General features: G+C 40.5%; 1 protein-coding gene across 1 annotated transcript; it reads right to left on the reverse strand.

Moving 5' to 3' along the window:
* Positions 1–396: 396 nt before the first annotated feature.
* Positions 397–6,686, reverse strand: LOC103772054 (ER lumen protein-retaining receptor 2). The gene is made up of 4 exons (XM_008939372.1): positions 6,591–6,686; positions 3,496–3,654; positions 2,372–2,624; positions 397–1,576 (listed from the first exon to the last, which is right to left on the reverse strand). The coding sequence occupies exons 1-4, from the start codon at positions 6,594–6,596 to the stop codon at positions 1,542–1,544; spliced, it is 453 nt and encodes a 150-aa protein (XP_008937620.1). The 5' UTR covers positions 6,597–6,686; the 3' UTR covers positions 397–1,541.
* Between the last annotated feature and the right edge of the window lie 5,733 nt (positions 6,687–12,419).

Consider the following 12,419-nt stretch of genomic DNA (forward strand, 5'->3'; position numbering starts at 1 on the left):
GGGCTAGGCGGTGTAGGCGCCGAGGGACTGCGAGGCTGCGGCGCCTCAGCATAGACACTCTACAAATAAACACTGCGCAGCTGGAGCTTAGGAGTGATAAACATCCCTAAAGAGAGGGATAACGGTGGCAAGCCGAGTTAGAGAAGGTAAACGATTCCTTGAAGATAAACCAAAACAAGCACCAAGCCCTCACCTGCACTAGCCTGCTGACAGCTCTTCCAAAGCAAGCAGAACATCACCACCGTGGCTCCACTCAGTAGTAACGCACCTCATACCCTTAAATTCCCATTTCAGCACAGCAAACAATGACCTTAAGCAACCCATCCTTACAACTTTTCATCCATCCCCAGGCTCATGTAGAACTTTAATTCCAGAATGAAAAAACAAACCAAAACATTTTCACCATTTCATAAAGTGTTTATTGAGGATGGTAACACAGGATAAATCATGCAACAGCTCAGTAAAAAAAGGGAATCATTTAAAGGATAAAGAATGGTAACTGGTGCTGCCGATTTTGAAGTTTATAAAAAAAAAAAAAATCAGTTGTCCAAAAGTGACATCAAAAACCACTTGAAGCTGAACATGGAAGTTGCTTATAAAGCATTCATTAAAAAGAAAATGTAGTTTAAAACGATCACCTACAGCTTACTGTAATCAACAACTCAAGTCTCCTGTTCCTGCAGCTGCGATGGCGCAGCGGGGCCGTGCTCCAAGGTGTTCAGCCTCCTCCTCCCCACCAGCCACAGCGCCGCCAAGCACAACCGCGGCTCCCGCCCCGCTCCACCGCTGCCCTCAGAGGGATTCCCTTCCCAGCGAGACAGGAAAAGGCCCAGCCTTGTGGCCTCCAGAGATTCCCCTGCTGCCCTCTTGCCATCAGCCCATTTTAGGAGGGAAGTAACTACAAATTGTGACCGTTCCCCTTCTGCTGCTGACATACATTTGAGATTAGGAACTCCATGTCAGCAGATGGCACAAAGACCAGGCACCAGCACATCACATCAAACATCGGTGGTTTCAGATTTAGAGTTGACATATATTCACCTTTTGGAAAAAAATAAATATAGTGGAATGAAAATTGAATCAAAGGGAAAGAACAGATGACTACCATCCATCAAGGATGCACGTAACTGTGCACTGAAAACAAAAAAAAAAAGAAAAAAAAACCCAGTCATTTCAAAGAAATTATTGAAAATTAAAAAAAAAAGTTTGCACTTGTTCCTGGTCATAAACAATCTCACAAAAATCTCACTTTTGGAACTATTCCAATTGAAACCATACACTGAATTTATTAATACAGTATAAGTTTCTTTATGTAAAAAACCTTTATACATAGTAATAAAAAAGATAAAGGCAAGATGCATCAAACAGAAATCTGCTGGTTGTTCTTCCTCCGTTCTTACAGAGCCGCTGATGACTACCTGCACTATAAAGAGCTGTGTTTCTGACTTTCTGTCTCAAGCATCTTCGCCTTTGCTTGTGATAAGGATTGTTCTGTCCAAGCATCCAAAAGGACAGATGCTGGTGGTGGTTTTTTTTGGCACTTATGCTGGCAAACTGAGCTTCTTTCCCTTGAGCACTGTTAAGGAAAGTAGGGAAGAACAGTTAGTAAAACAAAGACGTGATCTAGGAGAAGCACATACATCAAAAACCCCCACGCAGAGTTGCTCTGTTACAACCAGTCTGCCCTGCAGACAGTCCTCCCAAGCTTGTCTCTCTCTCTCTCTCTCTCTCTCTCTCTCTTCAACATATCCTGGGATCAACTAACAACTATTCCAGACCTGCCCTCTTGTGGCACCCTGGAATCCTCACTTTTCACCCCCACAGGACATACCAGCCTATGACCATCATTACTTAGGAGTTATGACTCAAATAGCACAGCCCCATATAGCTTTGTAGTTATACGATGGAAGCTGGAATGTAAGGGGAGAATTACTAATGCACCCAAGCTGAAATCACCACTTCTACGCTCCCTGGAAACAGTAACAGCCCAAATCCTTCAGACTCTTAAGGTATTTAAAACACTGGGAAAGGTGTCTGTAAATGTGGAATCTGCACAAAACCATGTATGTGGTCAGAAGAAGCACGAGCATCACGCGTATCGAAGGACAACAACAGCAACATGCATTTAGCCATACTTATTTTAAATTTGTCAATTAAGTTCACTGTACCCTTTACACATTTAATTCCTACCCATACTCAATCCTCAGAAATGCCCCACACCAGCAGAATGTCTATTTGATAAATCCATCAAGGAGACTTCAGCAATAATTTGCACACAGAACTAACCATCTAGTAAGGCTGCTAACAGCAGATCCCTGTCAATGTGAATTGCTACATCCCACAACCTGAGGCTGGCAGCCACTGCACTTACCTTTTGTAACATACAAATAGAAGAAGTCACAGTAAAGAACGGTCTGGACCACACCAGCAACAACAGCTATGAGGTCAAAAAATCCCTCAAAATAGTAGCGCCAAATCCAGTTGACTAAGTACAAGGCACGGTACAGACCCAAGAAGAAAAGATAGTGAGTAGTGATGGTCTCTGCTTCCCCAGTTTTGCTGATCATAAAAAGTTGAGGGAGAATAGCAACTGATTCAAGATAGATGGAGAAGGTCCACAGTATCTGAAAGGGAAAAACAAACAAAACAAATGCCCAGTTACATTCAACTATCTTCCTGATAACAGGAGCCCAGCAGATGTTTGATTTGGCTTGACTTCTCACTCTGCAGCAATGTTACAAATGGGTACAGCATTTTTGCAAATTGTCCTTGGTGCAGGAAAGACTAAGAGAAAGTTTCATAACTAACTATGGGACAGTATGAGGGAACAACTATCCTGGCAGACAACAGACTCCCCAAACCAGCTGCCTAGTGAGCTGGCAGGCACAGCAGCTGGCAAGTTTACTTGTGATAACACTTCTGTGCACCCACAGTTAAAATCATCTAACTCAAATAAATATAAAACCGCAGCTCAGTTCATTTAAAATAAGCATCTAGACTCATTCTCTATTTCATGGGAAAAATACCTGTTTAAATTCCCTATAATTACATTTTTAGTATAATTTTTCTGATAGAAAAACATATAGCTGCATTTCAAATACCTCTCAGCAACTCTAATACTTTAGGCCATCTGCAATTCTACAAAATGTAAGAAGTATTATAATTCCTTTTGTTTTCATGGGTGGCATCAACCATTCACAAACTGCATTCTGGGGCATTTCTTTAACAAGCATAATAAAAAGGATACTTCCGAATTAATATAACCATCAAATTGTACTGGGAAAAAAGATAATCAATGTCGATAATACTACTCTCATGAAGTGCCTCTAATTTTCACAGAAGCCTACACTTTAACGATGCATTAAGGAAACAAGATTCGCCTGAACCTACCGAACACAGACATCTTTCAAGCCTTCCTCAATCAGCACCAAAACACTCAACTTCACATTCTAAATATTCTGGAGAAGTGTAACGTCCTGTGAGCAATCAACTCACCTCCAGAGGCGAGAAGTCATGATTGACAAGAAACGAAAGTCCACCAACAGGAACTATCAGGAACTCCACTCTGAATGTATCATGGTTTCCATCATAGGTGGCCTTAAACTTCATGTAGATCAGGTACACAGTGGCGTATGAGCAAGCAATGTAGATGAGCTGAAGAGAAATGAAACACAAAACAACCCACAGAGGCTGCAGGATTAGATCAAACTCACTGAACAAAGATACTCCCAGGTACTAAGAGAAGTGTGTGCTGTCTTTTGAGGTTGCCTGCATTGTTGGCCTACATGCTTTTGCAGTTCCAGGCTACGTGGCAGTATTGAACTTTTCTCAGCAGAACCAATGACTCTGGGCTCTACTGGTTTTGTTGCTTTGAAAACATCACCTTGCCTCTGGTTGAAGTGACTGTCTGAAGTTTCTTTTAAGACCCTTCCCTGAGCAGCCAGAACTAAGGAACTAGCTGGAAAAGGAATACCCCTTCTGCTACTGCCAGAGAAGCACCGGCCCAAATCACTTTGGTTAAAAATGTGCACACGTGCAATCATGATGGAAGGGGTCATTTTACATTCAAGAAGCCTGGGAGTGGCATGGCTTGTGGCAATTAAGCACCTATTCAATAAGCCCCATTTGCACTCAGCAATTTAACATACCACAAATTAGCTGATTTGATTTAGACCTTTAAACATCTCTAGAACCCGAAGAGTGGCAAGCGGCCAGTGTTCTCTAACAACCCTTAGGCCATAAAACCTGCAAAACTAACAGGCTGATAGAAGCACTGAACCAGAACTCTGTTTCAATTTCAACCCGTATCTAAACGTTACCATTTTTAATTATTACAGTACAGTAGGCTTTGTAGCTATTCCCCACAGAATAAGCAAATAGCCTTACTTCACAGAGAAAAAAACAGAGAGAATACATGACTTTCTAAAGGTCAATCTGCCATCATCAGGACAGAGCTCACATTGTCCTGGAGACAACAGCGTACAGCAGACCAAACAAACAGTTTAGCTCCTGCCTCCGTTTCATCACAAAGATTAATTATCCCAAACCATTTATCTCACTGAATATAGGTTCTTTACAACCAAAAAGTAACAGATTTAAAACCCCTCTGTTTGCAGATGCTACAAATCACTAAAAGCACTGCTCACAGATACAAAATGCTCCAAATACTATATTCAGGAGCTCAGAATCCAGACACTTCTCTACACTAGCACTCAGCTAACTGGTGATCAAGGACCACAGGCCAGGATATCAGATACAGGGAACTCCTACTCCAGGTATAAACTAAACATAATTGACACTGAAGGTCACAAAAGACATTAAGGAAGCGTGGATGAATCCCAACTCCTTATTAAAGATGTCTTCAAGACAATGATGGTGTGTTTCGGAACACTCGTTTGTGAAGATACCAAAATAAAACAACGGTAGAACAATGACTGGAGACTGCCCCAGCAGAAAGGCACACAATACTCAGATACAGCTACCATGAAAAAGAAACTAAGATACTGAGTGCTATAAATCACAAAAATTTTAGTCTTCAGGTCACTAAGAAAGGCAGACAGTGCCAGTGTTTGTATTTCTGTGTATATTCCTGCAACACAGAAGAAACTTAATTTTCCTAAATCTCTGATGATCACTGCCAGACAAATACAGCAACTTGGCACCTGTAGTTTAATTAATATTTCCTTTAAAATACTGAAGAAAATCTTCACTCTACAGAAATTAATGACTTTTTTGTTACCAGTTACAGCATTTCCTCAGATTAGAAAGTTAATTCAGCTATGCTCTGGGACAGCTTATTTGCATAGCAGTTCATGTTCTCTGCAACTGTGTCATGTTACATATTCCTAAACATATGTAGGTAGAACAAAAAGCTGTGTTCAGACATGGAAGCAGCTTTGCCTTGGGACTTCAATAATGGGCTGTAAATCCAATTACATCAAAAAGTCTCTCTAAAAGCCTTTGAAACTGTAACAAAGGCTTCCATTTTGCAGTTTAATATTGGATTTGAACAGAGGACCATCCTTCCATTTCTGGAACTCACTTTAGTAGGAAGCTGAATATCACAAGTGTCATTTCCCATTTTCATCCCTTTTCTGGGTAGGAGGGCTGCAGAACAAAGGCATGGTCATGACCCTGAATCACAGTCAATAAATAAATTGAGAAGAACCTTAGCTGCTCCTTTAGGGCACCCAGCACTGGCTTTCAATGTTCTCAGAAATTACAGAGGGAAAAAAAAGCTTGCGTTTCAAGAATATTCTACTTAATTCACAGTTCCTCATCTAGACTGTTAATATTAAAGCTTAAGCATACACATATGACTTGGCAGAAGATAGTGTAAGTGGGTTTAAAATCTATAGTTTTATTTTACAGTATTATTCCTCTAATTCTTCAGTACGTTTTGCATTATTGACTATCTAGTCTTTCCTCTTGACAAAGATATACTGTCCTCCGAACTAAAATTGAAGAGCATCATGAAAATCCAAAAATAAAGGAACTGGATTAAAAAAGTATCTGCTCTGGTACCACAAATGCACCAACCTGTACAGGTGCCACAAACATGCTGCACGCTCCCAGTCTGCTGCTCTATTTTCTTGTACTCTGCACTAGAAATTGCAGGATAAATAAGAAATGACAAAAATAAATTTAGGCTCCCTAACATTCAGTGGGCAAGTGAACAGGGTATAATCTGATGAAGGCCACCTTCCTAAAAGCATCCTGTCAACTTTTGATCAGTCTCTGACCAGACACTAGCTGCAATTCTGGCAAAGCATTTTGAATACTAATTTACCTTGTAGTGGATAAAAAGATATTTACTTAAATTCTAATGACTCAATCAAGAAATAATATTCATTTGAACAGCTCTTCCAAAAGCTTTTATTTTCAATAACTAAAATGGCATTTGTTCTAAATCAGTCCCCACACAAACAGCTTTTAAAAATGGTCCATTTTTCACATTCTTTATCCAAAGCTCACCTAGAACTTATTCTGTAATAACTTCGCTGCAAGCCATTTAAAGAAGCCTTTGTTAATGAAATTATGCACTCTGCATGCAGTATTACTAGCTTTTCTAACTCATCAGTATACTCTACCTTCATAGATGTGTTATACAATGAAATGAATGAAGTGAAGAGGTCCAGATAACGGGTAGTGAAGACCAGTGCAAACAGAAGCTGGCTTTTCCCAGAAATACCTGAAGCGATAAAGGAAATAATTAATTATTCAAAAAGTGACGATGTGCTTTAAGACACTTGATGCCAAGGATGAGAAAAGATATATCTTTTATTTCTAAGCAAGTTAATTACAAAATAAGGACAAACCCCAGGCTTCCAAGCTCTACAAACAGAACCTTAGGTTCCCATTCCTCAGCAGTGCTGGGTAAGCATCCTGGTACCCAAGAGGTGCTAGCACTACACGTGATTTGGAAGTTACTCACAGCACATAGCTTGCAAGTGAGATTTTTGTAATTACACTGACTGTCCTGTATTATCACTGGGCACTATGCAGCAAGGCTGCATTAGCTTTCAGTTCTCAGAGCACTGTCACATGCCTCAGTACGTTCTTTAGATGCTGAATAACTGGAAAGGTACAAGGGCAATAGATACCACAGATCCAGTGATAACCAGAAATGATGCAAGGATAAATAACATGGTTTTGTAGGAATAAACTGATTTTAAAACCTAAGGCAATCAAATTCAGAAACTTAACTGACCATACGGTGGGAAAAAATATTATAAAACAGTCAAATCTAGATGTTGCTATGTACTATAATATAAAACAAAAAGAGAGAAATGAGCTAAAATGACAGACATCTGTAATACACCTTAAAAGTAACTTTTAACTTTAGGCTAAAGCCCCAACATCAAAACATTTGTTTGTACTTAACTTCAGCCATTAGAACACAGTTAGAATCATAAATGCTCTGCACAATCAGTCACTAAAAGCTTCTGAAAAAATCAGAGCATCGGTCCCATAATACTGACGTGGTGGTCTGTCACAGCAGGGGCACAAAACTACCCAGCCTGTGCCTCTATCTTGTTATTCCAATTATTCTTGTTTCCAGTCATCCAGGGTGAAAATATTTGAATCTGTTCAGCTAAGCATGCAAATATTGTTCAAAAAACAACAGGGAAAAATATTCTCTAGGACAGGAGTTACGATGAAAGGCTGGAAATCCTTGTGCCTTCATACAGAGAGATTTCCAAGAACAGCTTTCATTAACAGTGCCATAACACAATTAGCAGAAAGGCTATCTGCTGTTGTTACTGAACTCCAGCTTAAGAAACACTGACTAAAGTGTCCCAGATGCAGGGACTTTTAAGTATAAAGTACAGGAATGGCTTAAAGAGTAACAATTAAAAACCATTTTTGTTTGTAACTTTCCTATACAAAATGCACAGGAGGTGAGCCTGACATGCCACCTGCACAACAACCCAACTGCCCATCAGCAACTGTAGCAGTGGAAACAAACGCCTCAAAACGTACAGCTACGCAGACTGGAAAACTCCAAACCAAAAGCTCTAAGTATTAAAAAAAACAACAATTCCCCTCTCCCCCAACAACCAATCACCTATGCCCCACCCCCAATAAACAATACACAGAAACCAACCACCGGGAACACTGTCCTAAGGTCAGAACCGACAGGACAAAGGAATCCACCTGGACAGGTTACAGAACAGTGCCACGCTACAGCTCCCAGTCATGCTAAATTAGTCATCATGCTGTTTTCTGATAGTAAATAACTGTCAACAGGAAAAAAAAGCATGTAAGATATAAGATATATGTAAGTATATATAAGCATATAAGATAGTTACTGATAATGGATATAAATTTAGATCTGGATGTATTGTCATATAAATACAAGTAATTTACTTGACAAATTCCTTTGAGACACTGCCAGCCTCACTTCCTCCCTCAGCCTCGAAGTTGTAATTTTTATTTAAGGCTTTCAGTATTTACACTGAATTTTGAACCTTTAGAATAGGCAAATGATCCTGAAATACATCCTAAAGCAAAGTTTATACTGGTTTTCAAGTTAAGTAGGCTAGACTAGGCCAGGTTCAAAGTTTAAACCAGAGACGTATGGAGAGAGGCAAATAGGGGGAAAGCAAGTTTTATACCATAGCAAAAGCAGGGAAGAAACAAGTAAACACTCTGCTGTATGAATATGATGCGCTTCAAAACTTTAGGAAAAAGGTATCAGTGTACGTGGCACAGCACTGACCTTGACTCTTGGTTGGTAAAAGCAACAGACTGAGACTACACCATCATTACTCTCATCCTTCTTCCTTTCCCTTTACTCCCACAAACATTACTTAGTTCCCCAGCTACATAAGCATGTTTTGTACTTCTTTTTACTAGGCTCTGAGCTCAAATTTCAAAGAGCCAAACCTCCCATTTTTGTTTCCACAGGTTGAAAAACTCCAACTTCTGCACTCTAGCTTGGCTAAAAGCAATAGTATGAAACTGTAACTCAAAAGCTCAACTGATTTTCAGAGCCAGGGAGGACAGCAGAGTTGAACTTGTAGTACTTTCTCCTTTAACTTCATTTTTCTATTGTGAGTCAGGTAAAGAGTGACAGACAGCAGCAGCCTGGCTGGGGAGTGTGCACACCCCAGGGGAGTGCACATTCTAGTTCCCAACTATCAACTGCATATCACAGCCATAAAATCCATAAACAAAAGTTCTTCTAAGGAAAGCCAGTCCATTCTCACAGAAACTTCACATGCTTTTTCAAGTATTTAAAAAGTATTGTTCAGTATGAGGACTGTTTCCAAGGGCACGTAGCAATAGGGCGAGGAGTAATGGTTTTAAACTGGAGCAGGGAAGATACAAATTAGACATTAGGAAGAAGTTCTTCACTGTGAGGGTGGTGAGACCCTGGACCAGGCTGCCCAGAGATGGGTGGAGACCCCATCCCTGGAGACATTCAAGGTCAGGCTTGATGGGGCTCTTACCAACCTGCTCTAGTTGGGGATGTCCCTGCTGAGTGCAGGGGGGTTGGACAAGACAACCTTTAAAAGGCCATTCCCATTCAAAAGCACTCCATGATTCTAAGTCTGCATCAACCGCAGAACCACAACTGCTTTGGTTCTGCTAATGAAATACTAACATTACCATTTCTGTACTTCAAATTTAAAAAAAAAAAAAAAAGCCTAACTTTAAACACAAATTTCAACAGAGGACAAGTTTTCCTTCAAAGAGAGAAAAGAAATTCCAAACCTACCTAAAGTAGCAATTTTTTAGAAAATGCAGATCATCAGCATCAGCCTAAGACCAAGTACTGTTTAATCTTCAATGTAGCATATGATCTGTTCCATAGTAGAAACAGAAACAAAATTATAAGACACAGCTACTTTACCTAGGAATAGGAAACCTGTAATACCCTTGCTATTACTTCTTTAGAGAATTCAGCATATAATTTGACAGCCTTGCAACTGCAGGTCACCTCTAACACTTGACAAATGACACTGAGGAAAGCAAATCCGCTTTCAGGCAGTAATTCACAGTGCAAACAATCTAATTTGACTTGGAATGGGTTAGAAAATACAGTCTAAACATGACAATGTTCAAAAGCACAAGATTCTTCGAGTCCCATGAATTTCTTAATTATGACATGAAGTCAATAATGTAGTTACCTGCTACATTCTCCACAGCTCCTAGTAATGACTTCTGAGGTGTTATTTGGAGTGGCAAACATTTTTCCAAATTCTAAATCTGGAAACTCAAATAACCAGTCGTGCAAACAATTGTTTCCCTGCCAGCTCTTAAGTCATGATTTGATTTGCTTTCCCCTTGTTCTCTTTTTAACATATGACTACATTAGAAAAAAAAAAGTTTGTCAAAAACTGAAAACACAGACGACTTCATAACGCAGATCACCCCAGCCTCACCAATCCTCCTCAATTAGAGGAGTCACTTCTTGGAAAGAAAACGAGGGGTGATCCGTCCACCAAAAAGAGCAGGCTGCAGCAAAGGTAGGCAGGCTGTCTCCCTCTCCTCTCCAGCTGCTTTTACAGGCCTCTGAGCTCCCCTTGGAACAAAGGCCTCAGACACAACCAGAAGTGAGGAGTCGGCACCATGTGGCTCACCAGCTCTTCATGGATCACAGCCTACACTTTAGCAGCCCATTAGAAGCCTGTATTTATTTCTAAACTTCTACTGCTGCAAAAATGCACAGTTAAAGCAGCAGCTGATTTGCCCACATAAGCATGAGGTATAATTGTATTTCAGTTATTCACTGCTCCAACGTAGAATGTAAAGGACTCGCAGAAAGCCCACTAACAAGAGCCATTTAGCAGCTGCTCAACATTAACCCATAACTTTTTGGGCATTACTGTTGGGTATGACTTTACAAGCCTATTTTATGTGAATATGCATTTATGAAGTTTGTATTAGTAGAAACCACAACCAACAACAAACCACTACAAGGAACAAGATGAAGCCCCAAAAAATAAAACCCTATGCTCTTTTGCAGGGCTTTTCTCATTCTATGCAAAATTGTTAGGCCTCAGACACTAATTTCATAGAAGCAACATGGATATGGATTTACTCCTAGAGACTCAGCTGAACCAGAAGACACCAGAAAAACTAACGCCATACAAATGCAGTCCTGGTTAATTTTTTTTTCTCAGGAAAATGAACAAAGCAGACTTTTCCTAAAGCAGGAATCCATGCATGTATATTTGCATTCACAGACACTGGCCAATTTGGGAAAGGGAAGAGCTGAGGCCCTGTGTAACGCAGGCCCATTTACTTTTCTGTGTTGGAGAAAGCAATGCCAAAGATTATAATAACAGCTATCAGTCGACTTTCTTATGAACAGTAACAGAAATCCTCCATGACAGCTGACAAGGAAAACATCAGATCACTTTTTAAAGATGGGACTACATCATACTGTACTATACCAGGTAACTTTATGCCCAAAGGTCACTTATGAATCTCTTGGCTAAAATCTTATCTGAATTTTTGCCTTGCACTAGTATTTCTCATTTTCCAGTTTCAAAGAGAAGGAGACATTTAGTTTGCACATCATTAGCGTTGTTGTTTGCTCTCCTGGCTGGACTGCTGAAGTAAGGCAGAGGACAGAACTCTACAGAAGAGTAGGAGGGAGCCAGGCCCTCTCCTGCCAGATCCAGACAAAATTCCTGATTCACCAGAGTTTGAGCCAGGGAAGTTCATTAGAAAGGAGCTCTTGTGTGCCACGACCTCAGGAACAACACTTTTGCACTACCACTTCATTTGGACTATGGAACCATTTGCTTGAATTCATTTGTAAAGCTGAGAACAGTTTTTACTTTATGTATGCTTACACCAAAAGCTATTAATGTAGTATTTTTGTTTTGCACTGTCAATTAATTAGCAAAAAGTGACTTGACATGAAAACACACAGGACACGTACTTCCTCTTACCTGTAGTGCAAATCTCTTTCATTACTGCATTCTCAGTTCTTTCAAGCTGCAGCTTAAACTAATTCTTCAATACTCTCAGCTGAAAGCTTTACAGATATATCTGTTCAACAGTGTTAACTCGGTATGTGAACGACAATTCATGCCAACACAGGGCAAAATGATTTCGAGAATAATCACTCTTATAATGAAGGAGACTCTCACCGGAGAGAAGGGAAAGTCAAGCTCACAGTCAAAGCCCAGTCCACAGCAAGAAAAAGATACTTCCAAAGGCGGCAGCCTGATCCATGTAACACACAAAACACTGGAATGCCCATTTTGAATATCAGCAACCCCCAGCCTTCTAAATCAGCATTGCTGCAGTTGTAAGAACTGCCTGCAATTCCCTCCGACCACCACACCGTACACTAGGAGCGAAGAAGCAATCCACCTCGCAGGGAAATCGAGCAAGCCCGTGCAGAGCGGGGGAGAAGAGGCCGCGTTCCCCAGCCGGGCTGGCGGCGGGGCCCCGGG

This window comes from Merops nubicus, unplaced genomic scaffold (genome assembly GCF_000691845.1).
Source record: "Merops nubicus isolate BGI_N331 unplaced genomic scaffold, ASM69184v1 scaffold38614, whole genome shotgun sequence".
NCBI lineage: Eukaryota > Metazoa > Chordata > Aves > Coraciiformes > Meropidae > Merops > Merops nubicus.

What these genes read in the sequence shown, in the direction of transcription:
- LOC103772054 (XM_008939372.1), bottom strand. An exon ending in ATGACTTCTCGCCTCTGGAG is followed by an intron (nt 2,625 to 3,495) that starts GTGAGTTGATTG and finishes TTTCCCTTTCAG; the next exon opens with ATACTGTGGACCTTCTCCAT. An exon ending in CTATTTGTATGTTACAAAAG is followed by an intron (nt 1,577 to 2,371) that starts GTAAGTGCAGTG and finishes TTTCCTTAACAG; the next exon opens with TGCTCAAGGGAAAGAAGCTC.